General features: G+C 36.4%; 1 protein-coding gene across 2 annotated transcripts in view; it reads left to right on the top strand.

Moving 5' to 3' along the window:
* DARS (aspartyl-tRNA synthetase) overlaps positions 1-24,104 on the top strand; it is a 102,522-nt gene that overhangs the window by 13,114 nt on the left and 65,304 nt on the right. For both annotated transcript variants that reach the window (XM_011937737.1, XM_011937734.1), the window contains one exon: positions 16,309-16,411. In XM_011937737.1, the coding sequence (XP_011793127.1) occupies positions 16,392-16,411 (20 nt within the window). In that variant the 5' untranslated portion in view covers positions 16,309-16,391. The remainder of the gene's footprint in view (positions 1-16,308; positions 16,412-24,104) is intronic.

Genomic DNA, 24,104 nt, shown 5'->3' with positions numbered 1-24,104 from the left:
AAAAAAAAAAAAAAAGCCTGTATATTTTTTCCTTAAGGGCAGCGTTTCAGACATTTTTTAAAATAGAAATCAGATTTCTTATAGTAGGTTTATATATAACATCCCTAAAGTGAAGTGTTTTAAATAGGAGCAGTGATAAATTTCTTACCCTAGTGATATGCTTAAAATTAGTGTCTTTCAAGCATGAAACATATGAGCTTAAGTCTGCATATTGAAAGAGTAATTGGAATGTCTGTCATTCCTTTCAAGTTTTACACATACCACGTGGAAGGCACCGGCACAAGATAATTATTTCGACACTGTTCTTGCTAAAAACTTATACTTCCAAAATAACTTCAACTTAAATCTATGCAGGAACATTTCAGGGGAAATAATAAGTGGAAAATACTTTAGAATGTTTAGATCTTTGTTGTTTTAATCCCTAATTGATTAATACAAATGATGAAGGAAAATATTAATGTTGGATATCAGGAAGTTAAGGTACATTATCTAAATAATGAATCCAGGGGGCTTAGCAAGCTAAAAGTCAGCAATCAAAATGCAGCACAAAGTTTTAAGTTTTAAGAATTTAAACTTAAAATATCAAAAGATAGACCAGGCCTGTAATCCCAACACTCTGGGAGGCTGAGGCAGGTGGATCACTTGAAGTCAGGAGTTCGAGACCAGCCTCACCAACATGGCGAAACTCCATCTCTATTTAAAAAATTAAAAATTAGTTAGGCATGGTGGTGCATGCTTGTAATCCCAACTACTCAGGAGACTGAGGCAGGAGAATCCCTTGAACCCAGGAGGCAGAGGTTGCAGTGAGCTGAGATCGTGCCATTACTTTCCAGCCTGGAAAACAGAGCAAGACTCTTGTCTCAACAAAACAAAAACAAATAAAATATCAAAAGATAGTTTATTCAGCTGTTTTGAACACTGACTTTTCTATAAACTGTCTTTTGTGTTGGAAAGTTCCAAGAAGAAAGATGAATAATATTTAGTAGTTGATTAATCTGCCCTCTAAAGTTCATGTACCAGCTTTTGAAGTGAGAACTTTTTACTAAACCGAGGAATTATGTATTTGCTTCTTAAAATAAAAAGTAATGTATGGGTATGGTAAAAATAAAAATTCCAGTAGTAGAAAAAGATATGGAAGTAAAGGTCTCACAATTCTGTCTCCTCCATCTCACAACAGTCTCTTCCCTGCAAAATAGCCACTGTTTTTTCTTGTGTGTTCTTGCAGGAAAAAAATATATACATTTACAGACATGACCATATTTTTTGTTTTTTTAATTTGCACAAAAAGGAACATGTACACACTGCTCCTATGTATCTCTCAGCATGTGGAAGGTAGTGGCTTGTAAAACAAGAAACGAAGGTAATCATGCAGTACAGTGTGTCACCAGCTAGAGCCAAAGAAAGAACAATTTTGTTTCCTAATACATGACAAGAACTTGGTCTCAAAAGTACTTCATAGAGAAGTAGTCTGAGTGGACAGTTCTATTTACCAGGAAGCCAGTACTGATTGTTTTCTTGAGTCCTTTAAAAATCATTTTAAGTGGACCATTAAGGTTCTTGTATTTGAAAGTGCTTTGAACATAGAAAGCTTGGGGACCATAGCATTAGTCACAAGTAGTTCCATTTCAGTTTCCTTAACATATATTCTAAGAAATGTATTTATTGAGTCAAAGATAACGTTTTTAAGCCTTTTAATGCTTATTGCCAAGTTGTTCTCCAGAAGCATTACACAAGTTTACCCTGCCTTCGGCAAGTTATAAAGGAACAGTTTTACCGTTTTAATTCTCCCAAGCATTGAGTAATACTCGATTTTATATTTTGTATTTTTTTAATCTTTGCTCATTTGAGAGGTAATCTGTTGTTGTTTGCTTCAACTTGCATTACTTTCATTACCAGTAACATTTTTTCCTTGTACTGTATTTACTTACTATGGTTTTCTTCTTTTTCCTTCAGATTATCTGTTTTGGTCTATTGTCTGTTTATCTATTGGGATCTCAGTGTTCTTTTCTCAGAAATCTTTAAGATCTTTATGTATTAAAAAGATTAACTTATATAGGTTATATGTCGTTCAGCACTTATTTTTTCTCAGTGTTATTGTTCCTTTGATTTATTTTTGTATATAGATGTTCTTTCATTCTTAAACTTAGGAAGTTCTCCCTTCCTCCATGTTATAGTTTAATATTCAGTTCCATTTTTTACTCAGTTTTTGTATTTGTTAGGGTGTTTATTTAAATTTTGTAATCTCGTGAATTCTGTTTAGAATTAGGATCTCCTTTATCTAATAGGGTCTATTATCAATTTTTTCTTATGTTCTATTGATGTGGTTGTTTTTTGTACTGGCACACTTTTACATACTATATAGTTTTTTATAAAATAGTATCCTCATAGACTGGTCTCTACTTCATTCCTTTCCTCCCCCATCTGTTGCCTTTTTTTAATAAGAAAAAAATAATTTTTAGAATTAAATCTAATAAGCACAGTAAACATTTAAAGGGTATAGTGAACATTCTTCACTTCACTTTTTTTTTTTTTTTTTTTTTGGAATATCTGCATTACTGGCTGAGCATCCCAAATCTGAAATCTAAAATGCTCCAATAAGCATTTTTTTTGAGGGTCATGTCGGCACTCAAAAAGTTTTTGGATTTCGAAACATTGCAGATTTTCAGATTTGAGAATGTTCTTCCTGTACCATCCGCTAGTGGTTTTTTTTTTTTTCCATTTGTGACAAATTATTTCAGTCTCTTAATTGATAGTGCCTCCTGCCTTAAAACCTGAAACAAATTGCAAAGTGTAAGGACTTTATTCATGACACGAGCTAATAATGGTGGGCGGATAGGGAGAGTTTGTGAGTGTCAATGTTACGAAGAGACTGAAAGGTTTAAAACTTTCTTAAGAGTTTTTAATTTAGGAATTTCATAGCACTTTTTATTTGTGTATTAACTGTTATTCTGTCTCAAAAAAATAAATTATTTATGGGTATTGGGGAATTTTGGAGGGGCTAAATGGAAATAACCTTTTTCCTTTTCACTGAAAACTAATGCACTATTTTAAAACTCAAACAGCACAAAAACTAAAGAATAAAGCAGAAAGTGTAATTCGCTTGTTCTCCCAAGGGAATAAAAACACTGCGAAAGTTTGAAATGATAGAAATTGCTTTAAACAAAAATTGGTACTTTTTCTTTTACAAAAATGAGTTCATATGCTATATCAGTATTTTATGTAGCTCTACATGATCATTTACAATATTTTTAATTTGCAAAATAGAAAAATTTGTTCTAGATTATAAAAGTAACCATTTTTGTAAAATACTCAAGCATTATAGAATTAAATCAGGTATAAAGTGGAAAACTGACTGTAATCCTTCTTTGCAGATTTGTGGGGTTTTTTTGGTTTGTTTGTTTGAGGTGGAGTCTCACCCTGTCACTCAGGCTGGAGTGCAGTGAGGCGATCTCGGGTCATTGGAACCTCCACCTCCTGGGTTGAAGTGATTCTCGTGCCTCAGCCTCCCAAGTAGCTGGGATTACAGGCACCTGCCACCACATCCAGCTAATTTTTGTATTTCTAGTAGAGATGGGGTTTTTTATTTGTTTGTTTGTTTGAGTCAGGGTCTTGTTCTGTCACCCAGGCTGGAGTGCAGTGGTGTGATCTCTGCAACCTCCGCCTCCTGGTGTCCAGAGATTCTCATGCCTCAGCCTCCCAATTAGCTAGTACAACAGGCAGGCGCCACCATGCCCAGCTGATTTTTGTAGTTTTAGTAGAGATGAGGGTCTCACCATGTTGGCCAGGGTGGTCTCAAACTCCTGACCTCAGGTGATCTGCCTGCCTCCCAAAGTGCTGGGATTACAGGCTTCAGTCACCATGCCCGGCCTCAGATTTGTTTTTATGGGGAAGTTGAGGGTCAGTATGAGTGTATATGTGTGTTTGAACTAAAATTTTTATAATAATCTGTATTATTTTAAAACCTGGACTTGTCTTTATCTTTTGGACATCTTTTCATGTCTGTGCGTGTAGTACTGCTGCATCATTGTTTTTTAATGGTTTCATAGTATTTCATAGTATGTCTATATTTATTTACTTATATTTTTCCCATTTGTATAAAGTTCAGGTTTATCCATTGTTGCTTTAATTTGTGTTTCACTCATTGGTTAGATTAAACTTCTTTTCCTGATATGTTAACTATTTTGAACTTCTTTTGTATATTGTTTGTTGTTGTCCTGTTTGTATTTTTATTAAAAAAGAACAAATAATTTTCTCCAAGTCTGTTTGCATTTCAATTTTTTGAGGGGAAGAGAGGCATTACAAATAATGATCATTATGTCATTTTCTTTCAGATGTTTGTATCTCATTTCTTGTTGTTTCTCCTTGCAATACCAGTAGGTTCTCTAGTACTTCAGGGATTCATACAATGAAGAATTTTTGAAAGAGTGGAAATTCAAGTTCTAAATGAATTATTTTGACTTTAGGGTTTTACGGGTTTTACATAAAATGTCATCAGAAAATAAATGGCAAAGTTTTAAAAAGTAGATTAAAAGTAGTTATTTTCTCATCCAAGTTTTCTGTTTGTCAGGAGGAGATGTTGAATTTTATTAGAACTTTTTCTAGAATTTCTTCCCTTCAAAATATAATTGTGTTATTTAGTGTATATGCAGAGAGGTTCATTATACTATTCACTCTGCTTTTGTGTTTGTTGGAAATTTTCTGTGTAATAAAATTTTAATGTAGTTTTTCCTCATTATTCGTGGATTGTGTATTCGCAAATTCACCTACTGGCTAAAATGTATTTATAACCCCCGTGTGAACACTTGTGGCACTTTTGTGGTCATTCTCGGTCATGCCAGACCTGTATGTGTGCAGAGTGGCAGAATATTTGCATCATCCAGTACACACATTCCCAAATAAAGTCAAACACAGTAATGCTCTGCCTTCTTGTTTCAGCTCTCATACTGTAAACAAGCGTCCCTTTCACAGTCTGTTTAATGCCACATTTATGGCTTTTAAAAAAGACTTTTAAAAAATTTGTGTGGGTACATAGTAGGTGTATATATTTATGAGATACATGAAATATTTTGAAACAGGCATGCAATGTGTAATAATCACATCATAGAAAATTGGGTATTCATCCCCTCAAGCATTTATTCTTTGTGTTGCATACAATCCAGTTATATTCTTTTAGTTATTTTTTAAATTTTATTTATTTATTTTTTTGGGACAAGGTCTGGCTCTATGGCCCAGGCAGGAGTGCAGCTGTGTGATCTCCACTCACTGCACCTCCGACTCCCAGGCTCAAGCCATCCTCCCACAGCCTCCTGAGTAGCTGGGACTACAAGCACATGTTACCACGCCTGGCTAATTTTTTTTTTTTTTTTGTAAAGATGGGGTTTTGCCATGTTGCCCAGGCTGGTCTGAAACTCATGAGCTCAAGCAATCCATCCACCTCGGCCTCCCAAACTGCTTGGATTACAACTGTGAGCCACCACAACAGTCATTCTTTTAGTTATTTTTAAATGTACAATTATTATTGGCCATAGTCCCCCTGTTCTGCTATCAAATACTAGGTCTTATTCATCCTTTTTTTTTTTTTTTTTGGTACCCATTAATATCCCCAGGACCCCCCACCTTCAACCCCTATTATCCTTCCCAGCCTCTGGTAACTATCTTTCTGTTCTCTATCTCTATGAGTTCAATTGTTTTGATTTTTAGATCCCACAAGTAAGTGAGAATATGTGATTTTGGTCTTTCTGTGCCTGGCTTATTTCACTTAAAATGACCTCTAGTTCCATCCATGTTGTTGCAGATGTTAGGATCTCATTCTTTTTTATGGCTGAATAGTACTCCATTTTGTATATGTACCACATTTTTTTTATCCATTCATCTGTTGATGGATACTTAGGTTGCTTCCAAATCTTGGCTGTTGTGAACGGTGCTGCAGTAAACATGAGAGTGCAGATATCTCTTCGATACACTGATTTCCTTTCTTTTGGATATGTACCCAACAGTGCGATTGCTGGATCATGTGGTAACTCTATTTTTAGTTTTTTGAGGAACCTCCAAACTGTTCTACGTAGTGATTGTACTAATTTACATTCCCGCCAGCAGTGTACCAGGGTTCTCCTTCCTCCACATCTTCACCAGCATTTGTTTGACTTTTTGATGTAAGCCTTTTTAACTAGAGGGAGATGATACCTCATTGTAGTTTTGATTTGCATTCCTCTGAAGATCAGTGGTGATGAGCACTTTTTCAGATGCCTGTTTGCCATTTGTATGTCTTCTTTTGAGAAATGTCTAAATCTTTTGCCGATTTTAAAATTGTATTAGATTTTTTTTCCTATAGAGTTGCTTGAGCACCTTATGTATGCTAGTTAGTAATTCCTCATCAGATGGGTAGTTTGTAAATACTTTCTCTCATTCTGTGGGTTGTCTCTTCACTTTGTTGATTGTTACCTTTATTGTGCAGAAGCTTTTTAACTTGATGTGATCCCATCTGTCCATTTCTACTTCAGTTACCTGTGCTTGTGGAGTGTTACTCGAGAAATTTTTGCCCAGACCAGTGTCCTAGAGAGTTTCCCCCAATGTTTCATTGTAGTAGTTTTATAGTTTGAAGTCTTAGATTTAAGTCTTCAATTCATTGTGATTTGATTTTTATATAAGGTAAGAGATGGGATCAAGTTTTAGTCTTTTGTATGTGGATATCCAGTTTTCTCTTCGAAAAGACGCTTCCCAGTTTTCTCTTTGAAAAGACTGTATTTTCCCCAATGTGTGTCATTGACACCTTTGTCAAAAATGAGTTTACTGTAGATGTGTGGATCTGCTTCTGAACTCTGTTCTGTTCCACTGGTCTGTGTGTCTGTTTTTTTGCCAGTACCATGTTGTTTTTGGTTACTATAGCTCTGTAGTATAATTTGAAGTTAAGTAGTGTGATTCCTCCAGTTTTATTATTTTTGCTCAGCATAGTTTTGGCTATTCAAGGTCTTTTGTGATTCCATGTAAATTTTAGGATTCTATTTTTCTATTTCTGTGGAGAATGTCTTTGGCATTTTGATAGGGATTGCACTGAATATGTAGATTACTTTTAGTTGTATGGACATTTTTAACAATATTGATTCTTTCAATCCATGAACATGGAATATCTTTCCATTTTTTGTGTTTCTTCAATTTCTTTCAATAATGTTCTATAGTTTTTAGAGATCTTGCACTTCTTTGGTTAATTCCTAGGTATTTAATTTTATTTGTGGTTATTGTATATGGACTTTTTAAAATTTCTTTCTGACATTGTTCACTATTGGCATATAGAAATGCTACTGACATTTATATGTTGATTTTGTATCCTTCAACTTTACTGATTACTGAATTTATCAGTTTTGATAGGTTTTGCTGGAGTCCTTAGGTTTTTCCAAATATAAGATCATATCATCTACAAAAAAGGATAATTTTACTTCTTCCTTTCCAATTTGGATACCCTTTGTTTCTTTCTCTTATCTGTTGCTCTAAGATTTCTAGTTCTATGTTGAATAACAGTGGTGAAAGTGGACATCCTTGTCGTGTTCCAGATTTAAGAGAAAAGGATTTCAGTTTTTCCCCATTCAGCACAATACTAGCTGTGTGCTTGTCTTACATGGCTTTTATTATGTTGAGGTATGTTCCTTATATGCCCAGTTTTTGGGGCGTTTTTATCATGAAGGGATTTGAACTTTTTCAACTGCTTTTTTAGCATCAGTTGGAAATGATCATATGGTTTTTGTCCTTCATCCTGTTGATATGATGTATTACACTGATTGATTTGTATATGTTGAACGTCCTTACATCCCTGAGATAAATCCCACTTGGTCATGAGGAATGATCTTTTTAATGTATTGTTGAATTTGGTTTGCTGGTATTTTGTTGAGGATTTTCGCATCAGTATTTATCAGAGATAGTGGTCTGTAGTTTTCTTTTTCTGATGTGTTTTTGGTTTTGGTGCCAGGGTAATACTGGCCTCTTAAAATTAGTTAAGAAGTATTTTCTCTTCCTGTGTTTTTTGGAACAGTTTGAGTAGGATTGGTGTGAGTCCTTTAAATGTTTAGTAGAATTCAGCAGTAAAACCATCAGGTCCTGGGCTTTGCTTTATTGGGAGACTTTTTATTACAGCTTTAATCTTGTTATTTTTTACTAGTCTGCTCAGGTTTTGGATTTCTTCATGGTTCAATCTTGGTAGGCTGTATGTGTGTAGAAATGTCCATTTCTTCTAGATTTTCCGACTTAATTGGCATATAGTTGCTGACAGTAGCCACTAATAATCTTTTGAATTTCTGTGATATCAGTTGTAATGTCTCCTTTTTCATCTCTAATTTTATTTATTTGGATCTTTTCTCTTTTTTCCTTAGTCTGGGTAAAAGCTTGTCAGTTTTGTTTATCTTTTCAAAAACCCAGCTTTTTGTTTCATTGATCTTTTATATTGTTTCCTTCATTTCAAATTCATTTATTTCTGCTCTGATCTTTGTTATTTCTTCTCCTAATTTTGGGTTCAGTTTATACTTTTCTAGTTCTTTAAGATGCATTGTTAGGTTATTTGAGGTTCTTTTTTTAGGTAGATACTTATCTACCTAAAAACTTAATTATACTTATCTAGGTATAATTTTCCTCTTAGTACTGCTTTCACTGTATCCCATATGTTTTGGCATGTTGTTTCCGTTATGATTTGTTTCAAGAAATTTTTTGATTTCCTCAATTTCTTCATTGACCCACTGGTCATCCCAGAGCATATTGTTTAATTTTAATGTTCTGTGTTTATGTAGTTTCCAGAATTTCTCATTATCGATTTGTAGTGTTATTCCATTGTGGTCCACGAAGATGCTTAATGGGCTCTTTTTGTTTGTTTTTTTGTTTTTTTGAGACGTGATCTCACTGTGTTGCACACACAGTTTGTTTTATTTTGGGTGTGTGTATGTTTAATATGCCTTGTTATACTTTATGTATTATTTTTCAACTTTTAAAAATAATTAACAGTGTTTCTTGGAAACCCTTCCATGATAAGTAGTTACAGATCTACACGAGGTAGTATTTCTCCAAGATGGGTATGTAGAAATGAAATTGCTGGGCTAAAGAGCATGCATATGCATTTTTAAAATTTCTAATACTAGATCATCCTCCGAAGAGGTTGTATTCAAGTATATTCTCACAGGTATGGCACAGTACCACTTTCTCCACATCCTTGCTGCCATGGTTTCATTATTTTTCCCCTGCAAGACTCTTACTGAAACTTAATGCCAGTCAGACACGGTGGCTCACATGTGTAATCCCAGCGCCTTTAGAGGCTGAGGCAGGCAGATCACTTGAACCCAGGAGTTCAAGACCAGCCTGGCCAACATGGGGAAACCCCATCTCTACTAAAAATACAAAAAATGGCCGGACATCATGGCGCATGCCTGTAATCCCAGCTACGCGGGAGGCTGAGGCATGAGAATCACTTGAACCCGGGAGGCAAAGATTGCAGTGAGCTGAGATTGCACCACTGCGCTCCAGCCTGGACGACAGAGTGAGGCTCTGTCTCAAAAAAAAAAAAGCTTAATCCCCAGTGTGGCATTGTTGAAAGGGGAGGCCTTTAAGAGGTGATTAGGTCATGAGGGCTCTCGCCCCATGAATGGATTATCACAGGAGTGGCATTAGTGACTTTAAAAGGAGACCTAAACTAGCATACTCAGCTTCTCACCTTGATGCCCTCTGCCACCTTAGGACTCTGCAGAGTCCCCACCAGCAAGAAGGCACTTACAAGTTGTGTCCCTTCGACTTTGGACTTCCCAGCCTCCAGAACTTTGAAAAAAATAAGTTTGTTTCCGTATAAATTACCCAATTTCAGATATTCTGTTATAAGCAACAGAAAACGTACCGAGACACTTGTCAGTAGTGATTGTGTTTTTTATTTCTGCCAATGTAGATTATCTTTATTTGAATTTTTTGAAACAGAGACTTGCTGTTGCCCAGGCTGGAGTGCAGTGGTGTGACATCAGCTCACTGCAACCTCTACCTGCTGGGTTCAAGCGATTCTCTTGCCTTAGCCTCCCAAGTAGACTACAGGTGTGTGCCACCACATCCAGCTAATTTTTATATTTTTAGTAGTGTCGGGGTTTCACCATGTTGGCCATGCTGGTCTTGAACTCCTGACCTCAGGTGATCTACCCACCTTGGCCTTCCAGAGTGCTGGGATTACAGATGTGAGCCACTGCCCCTGGCCATAGATTGTCTTTAAGAATAAAATATTGTGCTCTGAATTTGCAAAAACCCTGATTGCTAGTACCCTCTTCTTCCTATATCTTATGTACGAAAAATCGTATCAATAAATATGACTTAGTTGGGATCGTTTGTGTGCTTTAACCCCAGGAGTAATAACATTAAAGCTGGGCTTGAAGGAGCAACTCATAGTGGCAATTTCCAGTAGAGCAAAGCCCTGAGAAACTATGAATAAGGAAATGGAAGTGTCAAAATCCTAGTGTCAAGAGTATGACAATTAGAATCCTATAATGCAAAAATAAGAGTCTCTTCATATTAAAAAAAAAAAAAAAAAAAAGCCTGTATATTTTTTCCTTAAGGGCAGCGTTTCAGACATTTTTTAAAATAGAAATCAGATTTCTTATAGTAGGTTTATATATAACATCCCTAAAGTGAAGTGTTTTAAATAGGAGCAGTGATAAATTTCTTACCCTAGTGATATGCTTAAAATTAGTGTCTTTCAAGCATGAAACATATGAGCTTAAGTCTGCATATTGAAAGAGTAATTGGAATGTCTGTCATTCCTTTCAAGTTTTACACATACCACGTGGAAGGCACCGGCACAAGATAATTATTTCGACACTGTTCTTGCTAAAAACTTATACTTCCAAAATAACTTCAACTTAAATCTATGCAGGAACATTTCAGGGGAAATAATAAGTGGAAAATACTTTAGAATGTTTAGATCTTTGTTGTTTTAATCCCTAATTGATTAATACAAATGATGAAGGAAAATATTAATGTTGGATATCAGGAAGTTAAGGTACATTATCTAAATAATGAATCCAGGGGGCTTAGCAAGCTAAAAGTCAGCAATCAAAATGCAGCACAAAGTTTTAAGTTTTAAGAATTTAAACTTAAAATATCAAAAGATAGACCAGGCCTGTAATCCCAACACTCTGGGAGGCTGAGGCAGGTGGATCACTTGAAGTCAGGAGTTCGAGACCAGCCTCACCAACATGGCGAAACTCCATCTCTATTTAAAAAATTAAAAATTAGTTAGGCATGGTGGTGCATGCTTGTAATCCCAACTACTCAGGAGACTGAGGCAGGAGAATCCCTTGAACCCAGGAGGCAGAGGTTGCAGTGAGCTGAGATCGTGCCATTACTTTCCAGCCTGGAAAACAGAGCAAGACTCTTGTCTCAACAAAACAAAAACAAATAAAATATCAAAAGATAGTTTATTCAGCTGTTTTGAACACTGACTTTTCTATAAACTGTCTTTTGTGTTGGAAAGTTCCAAGAAGAAAGATGAATAATATTTAGCAGTTGATTAATCTGCCCTCTAAAGTTCATGTACCAGCTTTTGAAGTGAGAACTTTTTACTAAACCGAGGAATTATGTATTTGCTTCTTAAAATAAAAAGTAATGTATGGGTATGGTAAAAATAAAAATTCCAGTAGTAGAAAAAGATATGGAAGTAAAGGTCTCACAATTCTGTCTCCTCCATCTCACAACAGTCTCTTCCCTGCAAAATAGCCACTGTTTTTTCTTGTGTGTTCTTGCAGGAAAAAAATATATACATTTACAGACATGACCATATTTTTTGTTTTTTTAATTTGCACAAAAAGGAACATGTACACACTGCTCCTATGTATCTCTCAGCATGTGGAAGGTAGTGGCTTGTAAAACAAGAAACGAAGGTAATCATGCAGTACAGTGTGTCACCAGCTAGAGCCAAAGAAAGAACAATTTTGTTTCCTAATACATGACAAGAACTTGGTCTCAAAAGTACTTCATAGAGAAGTAGTCTGAGTGGACAGTTCTATTTACCAGGAAGCCAGTACTGATTGTTTTCTTGAGTCCTTTAAAAATCATTTTAAGTGGACCATTAAGGTTCTTGTATTTGAAAGTGCTTTGAACATAGAAAGCTTGGGGACCATAGCATTAGTCACAAGTAGTTCCATTTCAGTTTCCTTAACATATATTCTAAGAAATGTATTTATTGAGTCAAAGATAACGTTTTTAAGCCTTTTAATGCTTATTGCCAAGTTGTTCTCCAGAAGCATTACACAAGTTTACCCTGCCTTCGGCAAGTTATAAAGGAACAGTTTTACCGTTTTAATTCTCCCAAGCATTGAGTAATACTCGATTTTATATTTTGTATTTTTTTAATCTTTGCTCATTTGAGAGGTAATCTGTTGTTGTTTGCTTCAACTTGCATTACTTTCATTACCAGTAACATTTTTTCCTTGTACTGTATTTACTTACTATGGTTTTCTTCTTTTTCCTTCAGATTATCTGTTTTGGTCTATTGTCTGTTTATCTATTGGGATCTCAGTGTTCTTTTCTCAGAAATCTTTAAGATCTTTATGTATTAAAAAGATTAACTTATATAGGTTATATGTCGTTCAGCACTTATTTTTTCTCAGTGTTATTGTTCCTTTGATTTATTTTTGTATATAGATGTTCTTTCATTCTTAAACTTAGGAAGTTCTCCCTTCCTCCATGTTATAGTTTAATATTCAGTTCCATTTTTTACTCAGTTTTTGTATTTGTTAGGGTGTTTATTTAAATTTTGTAATCTCGTGAATTCTGTTTAGAATTAGGATCTCCTTTATCTAATAGGGTCTATTATCAATTTTTTCTTATGTTCTATTGATGTGGTTGTTTTTTGTACTGGCACACTTTTACATACTATATAGTTTTTTATAAAATAGTATCCTCATAGACTGGTCTCTACTTCATTCCTTTCCTCCCCCATCTGTTGCCTTTTTTTAATAAGAAAAAAATAATTTTTAGAATTAAATCTAATAAGCACAGTAAACATTTAAAGGGTATAGTGAACATTCTTCACTTCACTTTTTTTTTTTTTTTGGAGATGGAGTCTTGCTCTGTCACCCAGGCTGGAGTGCAGTGACACAATCTCAGCTCATTGCAACCTCCATCTCCTGGGTTCAAGCAATTCTCCAGCCTCAACCTCCCAAGTAGCTGGGATTACAGGCACCTGCCACCATGCCTGACTAATTTTTGTATTTTTAGTAGAGATGGGGTTTCACCACATTGGCTAACCTAGTCTCGAACTCCTGACCTCAAGTGATCTGCCCACCTTGGCCTCCCAAAGTGCTGAGATTACAGGCATGAGCCACTGTGACTGGCCTTCACTTAGAACCATTGATTTCATTTCTATTCTCTAGCAGGCGTACAAATCTTAGGAGTTACATTTGCTCCTATATTTAGCTGCCTAAAACTTCCCAGGTTCTACTTCCTGCTTGTGTTTAATTTTGAACTTGGCCAAAGTTCCTTTGCACCCCTTCCCTTTCTTCTATACCTACCTCTGAGTGTATAGTTCTCTTAAAAATTTTATATTCTGATTAGAAAAGTAGTGCATGTTTATTGTAGAAAGTTCAGAAAATACAGAAAAATACAGGGACAGAACAGTTTCCTATAATTTCACCATTCATTGGTAGCCACATTTTGGTGGTTTTTTTCCCTATATGATCAATCTTATACTTCTTACACAAACAAAATTGGGATTACACATTACATATGGTTTTATCACTGTTTCCTCATGTAATAGTCTATCATGATTTTCTAGCAAATATTTATGTTTGTGTTCCCAGCACCCTGTGTAGTTTTTGTATATACAAAACTACATCCAGCTGCGAAACAGGAATGATACTCAATCATCAATTAAGTAGTCAGTGGTAGTGGTGTTACTAATAATAATCTTTAAGGCCGGGCGTGGTGGCTCACACCTATAATCCCAACACTTTGGGAGGCCGAGGTGGGTGGATCACCTGAGGTCAGGAGTTCGAGACCAGCCTGACTAATATGGTGAAACCCCATCTCTACTAAGAATAAAAAATTAGCCAGGTGTGGTGGCGGGCACTTGTAGTCCCAACTACTCAGGAGGCTGAGACAGGAGAATTGCTTGTACCCGGGAGGTGGAGGTTGCAGTGAGCTCACGCCTGTAATCCCAGCACTTTGGGAGGCTGAAGTGGGTGGATCACGAGGTCAGGAGTTCAAGACCAGCCTTGTCAACCTGGTGAAACCACATCTCTACTAAAAATACAAAAATTAGCCAGGCCTGGTGGTGCGTGCCTATATAATCCCAGCTACTCAGGAGGCTGAGGCAAGAGAATCGCTGGAACCCGGGAGGCAGAAGTTGCAGTGAGCTGAGGTTGCGCCATTGCATTCCAGCCTGGGCAACAAGAGCGAAACTCCGTCTCAAAAAAAAAAGTCATTAATAGTTAACATTAATTGGGTTCCGTCTCAACTTTAAACATCTTATAAAATCCTCATGATTATGGGAGAAAACCCCATGACTATTACCATCTCCATTTTCCAGATGAAGAACTGAGATATAAAGTGGTTTAATAATTTTCCCACAGGCCCCTTCATAGGAAGTGATAGGATATGATACCAAACCTTTTGATTTCAAAGCCTTTTGGTTTTTTTCCTACCAGACACTTAACACTAGTTGTTACCCCCTCGTGCTGACCCATAGTCTTTTCCTGTGCTCACCCTTTGTAAGTCCTTTAAAGTTCTCCATTCTTTCTCCAGGGTCTTTGTGTAGCCCTGAAATTCATCACTGGATGGCTTTGTGAGGCAGCTAGGTCGGTGCTGCTTCTGTCTGCACTGTTAGAGTACATTCTGACTAAATTATGGCTTAGCCTAGCACTGTCGTATGCACATTATCTTCCATTTCACAGTAACATACTTTTCTAAGTGGGGTAACGTGTGGCTGTGATTTCAATAGTAGTTCCTAGGAAAATGTTATTTTTATTCATCTGCAAGTTTCTCTGTGGTAATAACTTTTGTCCATCCAGTATTTTTTAATTCTTTTGAATTTGTTTCATTAATATAACTGTGTTTTTTAGGATTTTACTTTGTGACTGGATCCTCCTCCAAAGGAAAAGGGAAAATTAAGAATGTTTTTTAGTGGTTAAAAACCTGCCAGTCATATATGACTCCAAAGTAAATAGATTATGTCTGTGTTGATACTTTGTTTGCAACCTGTCTTTTTTAACTTGTGATTGCTATCTGATTTGCATTTCAAAATACTGTATGTTGAAAGTAGTAACTGTAAGACTGCTTGTATTTTTGCTTTCCTTTTTCTTTTTTTTTTTTGTTAAGGCCCATTCTAAATGTAAAAGATAATGCTCAGTTTAAAAAACAAAATCTTCTCTTGATGTTTTACAAGACGATCTGATGTGAAAAGTGGTCTTGGAGAGATTAACTCCTTGTTTATGAGGAAGTAATTTCCCAGAATTTGATCAGAGACTTAAGAAGGGTCTGCTTTGGAGGAAAAGGGATGTCACAAGGAAACATAATAAATGATATATATTATGAATAATGTTTTTCAGAAGGTTAAGAATAAGGAGTGACAGTTCTTTATAAAAGGAGGAGGAATAAAGAGGCCCAGGATATGTAAAAATAAAACTGGTTATAGGGCTTGAAGAAAATGATCTTTTATAGACAATGTAAGTTATTTGGAGTAAAAAAAAAAGTGTGGGGCTCTTATAAAATATGAAGGACTAGGAAGACGATAAAGGAAAAATGAAGAACGTAGAACATGAAAGGTACTAGCCTGTCAATTTAAATGCTGTTTAAAATGCACTTTGGCAGGAAGAAACTCTGTAGATGGACCACCCCCATAGAGTGTTTGTGTCCTTGTTTTTAAGCACTGTGTTAGCACTTTCATGGTTGCAGTATTGAGACTTCCATAGTAGTACAGTGCCTTTGCATGTAGAATATACTAATTATTGAATGAACATTGAAAGTGATCTCAAGTTACTTGAAATTTGTTTAATAAATCAATGCAATGACAAAATAATTTTCTTGATTTAGAAGTTTTTTTGAAATTGGTGATTTGCCTGTGTTCTTATAACACGTTAAAAGCATTTCTTGTTACTCATCATAGGAACTTGAGTTTCTTTAAGGATTGTTAGTTGTGTGTGAGTAGTTTGGCTGTGGAAGCCGAATGGATAGGATACACGTGTGTGTGTGCCTGATGAGTGTAGTACATTTTGGCCCAGTTTTAAAGTAAAGAGCATTTTCCTTCTTTGTAAAACCTGAAGTTGTGTGTCCTTAATACATTTGTGTGCTTTCTGTCTTTTTTAGGGAAACAGTGCTTCTTAGTCCTGCGTCAGCAGCAGTTTAATGTCCAGGCTCTTGTGGCGGTGGGAGACCATGCAAGCAAGCAGATGGTTAAATTTGCTGCCAAGTAAGTAAGCAATTATATCCTGTTGTCAGAATAAACAATGGTGGGAACCAAGACTCCCAGGGGTTTGGACCATTTTCATACATTAACATCAATGCTTCGTTTGTTTAAAAATGTAGTTATTTAAATTGTCGGTTCAGTGTTGCTGAATACATTAAACTTACAAAAGAGAAAATATGGAGCACAGGCTTGAAATTCATTTGGAACTGCTGAAGCAGCACTCTCTACAGACAAGTCACATTTACTTTCAAGTACGGTAACAAAAAGCCTGGCAGCCTCAACATAGCAGAGCAACTTTATTTTGTTGTGTTTGTTGAACTTCATTTCCTCCCTCGTTCCCTCCCTCCCTGCCTCCCCCAGTTTGAGATTTGCATATTGAGCAACAAGTTTTCTAACCAAAAAATAAAAGTATATAAAATAAAAGAATGTAGTTTGGCAAATGATTTCCTCCAGAAGGAGGTAAAACAAATGTGTTACAACTTTTAGCTTTGACACCAAAAGGGTTTAGGAGAAAAAAGGTAAAACTTACTTTTTCCTCCTGTAAAAGTCTGAGCTATCTGGCCCAGAGTTCCCGTAGAAGCAGCACATTGTTTTGTTCAGCTTACAGGAGGTGGATATAGAGATAGAAGTGTGGTTGTGCGTGCAGTGGCTCTAAGGTGATGAGAGCTGTTTTACTTGGTAATGGTGATGTGGCTAATTTTGTTTCATGTTTTTTTTCAATTTCATCAGAATTTTATTTCCATGATAATGATCTCGGAAAACATGGGAAAATGTATGGTCTTTATGTTTTAAGTAATAAAGTAATTTCATAGGTGTAAGTTTTTTTAACAGAAAGAATTCAATCAGTAAATGATATATTTTTTCTATTTTTTTTTAAATCTTGCTCTTTAGATGCATGCTTTCTAAGATGAGTTAATACAGATGGAATTATGAATTTTAGAATTGGAAAGAAACTTAAAAATTATCTAATTCAATATCCTAATTTAGCTTTTAGCCCTCCCTGACCCTCTAGCACAATGTTACACATATAAAAGATGCTCAGCAGCTGGTTTTGATTTAGGTATTTATCAAAATCAGTTTCATTACATCATAGTAATACCTGCACTCAGGTTTCAGAACTTCAGTGCCATGAATTAAGTCATTGATGAGATCAGTAGTATTTTAGTATTCCTAGTACAGTAGCCCCACCTCTCCCTATCTCCCTATCCTGCTGCCCAGAGACAACCACTTTTCTTCTGCATGTGTCTTCTGGTAATTAGGTTTGCTTGTTTTGTCTCCTAGTTAAGAGTGTGTGCTTGTGGGGTGCATTTGTCTTCCACCCTTTTAAGGTTAGTGTGTATCCTATGAAGTCAGAGGTAAATGAGCTTGGTCCCTAGAAATTTAATCTGCACAGAGAGTCTTCTATAAAAGAAAAAAATATGGTCCTGAAATATACTGAAAAATACTGGAAAAAAGTCAGCCTCAAATCAACAAACAACTTTTTTAGTTATCATCTTTTGTATAATTATTTGGTTCTGAAAACTAATACATGAAGCTGACAGTTACATAGAGAATACATTTTTCCATTAAACTGCATTACAACCTCAGTGTTATGTTCCTAAAGATTCCAGTGGAAAAGCCTTTTGAAAATCCTACTTAGCCATAATATTCAGTGAGAGGCATTCTACTACAAGTGGACAGTTAATCCATGTGATGTGTTTAGAAGTAGACACATTAAAAGTACTCCACAAATAAGTTATTCTTATTATTTCAGGTCTTCTCAGAAACTCCTGGGGCTTGACTAAGTAACGGCAATTGACTATATCAGATGTCAACCATAGCTTAATAGCTAAAAAGGCTGCTTTCAAATGGTCTCCCAGACAGAACTTAGTTCACTAATGCCCTCATAAAATTAAAGAACACCTTTTTATCATTATTTCAATAAGGGCTTTCATCCAATTGGGATGATATACAGGTGATCGTTCTTTTTTTTTTTTATTTGCGACGGAATTTCATTCTTATTGCCCAGGCTGGAGTGCAATGGTGTGATCTCTGCTCACCACAACCTCCACCTTCCAGGTTCAAGCAATTCTCCTGCCCCAGCCTCCCCAGTAGCTGGGATTACAGGCATGTGCCACCACGCCCAGCTACTTTTGTATTTTTGGTAGAGATGGAGTTTCTCCATGTTGGTCAGGCTGGTCTTGAACTCCTGACCTCAGGTGATCCACCCGCCTTGGCCGCCCAAAGTGCTGGGATTACAGGCATGAGCCACCGCGCCCAGCCATGGGTGATCTTTCTTTTAGACAAGGGAAGAATATAGATAATTTAGCCTAGAGTTTGTAATTCCTGAAGTGGAACTCCATAAAGATCTAGATGCAGTTTAGGCTTAACAACTAAATTGTGACTTGATTTTTTTTTTTTTTAAGCAAAGAACATGTAGCTATTTTTAGTCCTTTTAAAAAATGGACTTTATATAAAGTAGCAATGTGTGGGAAAAGGTTGAGCTGTTGCAAATTATAAACCTTGTCACTGGTTATATGTAAGTGAATGGAGCCAATTTTATACAATAGATTCAACATGTGGTACATAGATAACTACTATTAAACTTTTGGCACTAGTATGTTAAGGAATCAAGCCTGAGTAATTACCAGTAGGTGAGTTAATGGCTTTTGCTATCTTGTGAAAAAGGAAAATTCTTATGGCAAAGACTCGTTGGCAAAAGATGAGTTTTTAAGTTTTGTAGTTGGTTAAGATAATTTTCTTAGGAACGTGATTTTATGTTCCAGGTGGGTCATTTTGTCCTTTCTGTGTGATGTAACCTGTACTTCTAAGAGTTCAGAAATCCTGATCCTTGATAAGAGAAATCCACTTTTAGGCTTCAGCAAAAACTTTTTAGAACTTTTTTTAGGGAAAAGATGTATGGAGATTTTCTTCGTCTTTTAACTTCCTTTTCCTAAAAATTGTTACTGTGTTTTATCTAAAATGGGTATGCATTACTCCATTGTGAAAGCAAAAATTAAGATAGCTTTCATACATTTATCTTTGAGGTCACTTGTTTAGGCAGTACCGTTTGGTGAACTGATACTTATAAAAACAAAAATCTAAGGTGTAAGGTTATTATTGAATCATAAATAGCAATAAAAAGAAATTCCTCTATTTGTTATTAACAGATTAAAAGGAAAAAACTTTATAACCTGCTGTGGTCTAACTATATTCACTGCAGTTATTATTATTGTTATTCACTAACTATATTAATTATTGTTGTACCAAACTGAAGAAACCTTAAGTTCACTTGGACTTTCTGTGTTTTGTTGTTGTTGTTTTGAGATGGAGTTTGGCTCTTGTTGCCCAGGCTGGAGTGCAGTGGCGCGGTCTCAGGTCATTGCAACCTCCATTTTCCAGGTTCAAGTGATTCTCCTGCCTCAGCCTCATAACTAGGATTACAGGTGCCCGCCACCACACCCGGCTTATTTTTTGTATTTTTAGTAGAGACGGGGCTTCACCATGTTGGTTGGTCTTGAACTGGTCTTGAACTCCTGACCTCAGGTGGGATCCACCCGCCTCAACCTCCGAAAGTGTTGGGATTACAGGCGTGACTTTCTGTGTTTTTAAGCATGGAAGATAACTGAATTTTCTGATACGATACCGGAAGGACAGCAGTACTAAAATTTCTAAAACATTTGAGAGTAAAGTCTTATGTCTGTCTGTCCACATGAGATTTTAAAGATATTTGGCTTCAATTTTTTTTGTCTCCTTTTAGTGTTCTTTGTATTTTCTGCCATGTTATTTGGTTTAGGACAAAGTAGTCCAGTCATTTATTAAACTAATATTTATTGAAGGATACATGCCCTTTTTGCTCCCTCTTTAAGTCCACACTTGCCAGAAGTTTTATTTTCAGTGCTAGTTTATCTAAAATCTGTAATGGCTTCCTACTTCCAACCATGTCCAAGATGAATTCCACCTGGTGTTTCCCTCCCTACAGTGTTATTTCCCACTGCTTCCCAGTACATACTCTTCAGATGGGGCAGACATTCCATGCCTGCAGTGACCTCTCTTCACTTCTCATTTTAAAGGCATTGGCTTTATTCCTTAATCTTCATTCTTTGTCATTTAGCTTAACCCCATATCTGTCAGTATCCTCATTGTTTGGTTTCTCTGTTCATTTCTTAGGGATCCACATATATATTCTTAGGAGACTGAGAATTATATGTATTTACATGTATGTATTATATATATTTAAATTTTTAGTATATATTTTGATGATAATCTTAAAGATTTATTATTCCATATCATTTTAAAGACAGATTTATAACTGGAAACTGCCATGTGAATCTAGTGCTCCATTAGCATTACTGCCTTATTTACAATTGCATTCATGCCAGCTGAAGCCAAATGATATTCATATTCTGTACAAATGAAGGTTTCACAGTAGTTTGAATAGAGACACATGCTGAACGAGTTGGGTTACCAGGTAGTACTTGGTAATTTAGAGGAATTCTGAACTCAGAAAAGCCTGTACCATTCAAGGAGATATATTAAATTCTTTTTTTGTCTGTATAGGAGCAGCAGATCACTAATAGTATAACAGTTTGATGCAAGGAAAAATGTTTCTATTTCTAGTTCCAGTTAAGTTTCAGGTATTCGATAATTCATTTGATGCAAATTTTAATTAATGCCACATTAACTTTCACATAAGCAAGATAGTTTTATAAAATGATTGGCTGATGCTTTATTTAAATTGTCATTCTTAGATTACTCTTTTCAGAATTTTGGTTAATTATGAAGCTAAAACATCCTGACTCTACCTCAGAGTTAATGTTTTAGGTAACCGAACAGGTATTCTTCACATTCCTAGTATTGAAGTCAGAATACAAAAACAAATTAATTATGGAACTGGCTCTAAGGCTGCAAGCTTTATTCAGTAAACCAAATGTCAGCAACTTAGTTTTAGTGAAACTAAATATTACTTATTAATTTGAATTTTGTTTTTATTTAAAAATTTATTTCTATTTTAAAGTTAAGGACTATAAGCATAAGCATTTACACTAGTTTGGTATTTCTAGGTGTTTAAGTAACACGACAGAACTTATTTAAGTGATTACTGGGGGTTGTTGACATTTTTTGTTCCATTAAAGAGAACCCATATAGTAGTTTTAGAACTGCTAGTCTGTGCCTTATTGAGTAGTGCATACTTCTCACCACGCTTATTTTGGACCCAAAATTCTTGGGGTTTTAGTGAACAAAAATTAGTTCATAAAATAAGTTAACAGCTGGGCATGGTGGCTCATGCCTGTAATCCCAGCACTTCGGGAGGCCAAAATAGGCAGTTCACTTGAGCCCAGAAGTTTGAGACCATGCTGGCCAACATGGTGAAACCTCATCTCTACAAAAAAAATTTTTTTTTAGTTAGTCGGCCAGGCGTGGTCACTCATGCCTGGAATCCCAGCACTTTGGGAGGCCGAGGCAGGCGGATCATGAGGTCAGGAGATCAAGACCGTCCTGGCTAACGTGGTGAAACCCCGTCTCTACTGAAAATACAAAAAATTAGCTGGGCATGGTGGCACGTGCCTGTAGTCCCAGCTACTCGGGGGGCTGAGGCAGCAGAATCGCTTGAACCCGGGAGGCGGAGGTTGCAGTGAGCCAGGATTGCATCACTGCACTCCAGCCTAGACAACAGAGCGAGACTCTGTCTCAAAAAAAAAAAACAAAAATTAGTAGGGCATGGCGGCATGTGCCTGTAGTCGCAGCTGCTCCAGAGGCTGAGGTGGGAGAATCACCTGAGCCCAGGAGGTCCAGGCAGTGAGCTGTGATTGTGCCACTGCAGTCCAGCTTGGGCAGCAGAGCAAGACTCTAGCTTAAAAAGTAAGTTATCATGGGCCGGGCATGGTGGCTTACACCTGTAATCCCAGCACTTTGGAAGGCCAAGGTGGGTGGATCATCTGAGGTCAGGAGTTCGAGACCAACCTGGCCAACATTTTTTTATCTCTGCTAAAAATAAAAAAAAATAGCCAGGTGTGGTGGTGGGCACCTGTAATCCCAGCTACTTGGGAGGCTGAGGCAGGACAATTGCTGAAACCCAGGAGATGGAGGTTGCAGTGAGCCAAGATCATGCTGTTGCACTCCAGACTGGGCAACAGAGTGGGACTCCGTCTCAAATAAATAGATAGATAAGTAAGTTATCGTGATTTAAAGAATGATTTAAATCTTTAATTTTTGCAAAGCACCCATGGACAGATCGGTGTAATAGAGGTACAGAGAACGCAGGGATTTAGTTCCGTACTAACTGGTGACAAAGAGTCCTTCATTGACCAAACTCTCCTCAGATTCCTTTGAAAGAACTTTCTGCTCCAATAAACCTTGACTTTTTTACCTCATGTTTAGGTATGCATTGTTCAGTTTTGACAAGAATCCTACTGAATTGCTTTAACTACAACCCCTGTCATCTCCCGTCAGTATCTGATCACCCTCCATAGCTAATCAGGTTCCTCCTCCTACACCGTCCCTCAGGTGATATCTGATCACCCTCACCTGCCATCAACAAGAATCCTGCTAGGTCACTTTCGCCAGAATCCCCCCTTTCCCCTGATGGCTCCTCTTAGTAATTTTCCATCCACCGACTATGTTCCCATCTTTGGCTCTAAGTTTCAACTTGCCAATGGTGTATTCAGAGTTGAGCCCAGTTCTGTACTTAGATCTGTTTTCCCCTATTGCAGTAGTCTTGAATAAAATTTGTTTTTACCACTTTAAATACTGTCCATCTCTGGTTTTCCCTGACAACCATGTGACTTCATATATTGTTTACTGTTTGCTTATCTTACCTCATTCTTCAAAGCTAACACTCTTATTCAAACACTTATTTCTACTTGCCTGATAAATACACAAGTCTGAGATCTAGTGTGGTACTATACTAATTCACTATAATTGAAAGAAATGCTTGCTTGATGTATAAACAAAGCTTGTTCTTCTCTTAGAATTGAAACATATGGCTGGGCGTGGTGGATCACACCTATAATCCCAGCACTTTGGGAGGCCAAAGCAGGCAGATCACTTGAGCCCAGAAGTTCAAGACCAGCCTAGGCAATATGGTGAAACATCATCTCTATAATAAAAGTCAAAATAATTAGCCAGGTGTGGTGGTGTGAGCCTGTGGTCCCAGCTACCTGGGAGGCGAAGGTTGCAGTGAGCTGAGATCGTGCCACAGCACTCCAGACTGTGTGACAGAGCAAGACCCTATCCAAAAAAAAAAAAAGATTTTTATTGTCAAAAGGTGGTTTTATTATTTTTTAAAGTACTTACCTAATTTATTTTTATTTTTGTTCTTTTAATGCTGTTTTAATTAGCAAATACATGGTGTCTTGTGTTTGGGCATTTTGCACTTCTTTACCTCAGTGAATTGTACATTTAATTTATAACATTGAAGCATTTTATGTTGGTACATTATTTGAAGAACTGGTGTGTAACAACTTTATGGCATGCCTCTTTTCTAACCTTTATTACATCCTTGCAAAGATTTAAAAATTACTCATTTGAATGTAGGTGGTTATGTAGATCTGTAAGTACGTTTCTCATTGAGTATATAGTAAAATTTAACACATTATTTCTGACAACCAGAAAGCTAAAAAGTTTATCAGTTTTGCTGAAAACCTTTAATAGTCAAGTTTCTGTGTTAAAAATTTTAATAGTTTTTGTTGATATAAGGATATATAAATATGCAAAT

The sequence above is a fragment of the Colobus angolensis genome, unplaced genomic scaffold (genome assembly GCF_000951035.1).
Source record: "Colobus angolensis palliatus isolate OR3802 unplaced genomic scaffold, Cang.pa_1.0 Scaffold168, whole genome shotgun sequence".
In the NCBI taxonomy this organism is placed as follows: domain Eukaryota; kingdom Metazoa; phylum Chordata; class Mammalia; order Primates; family Cercopithecidae; genus Colobus; species Colobus angolensis.
This window is presented reverse-complemented; position numbering and strand designations above follow the sequence as displayed.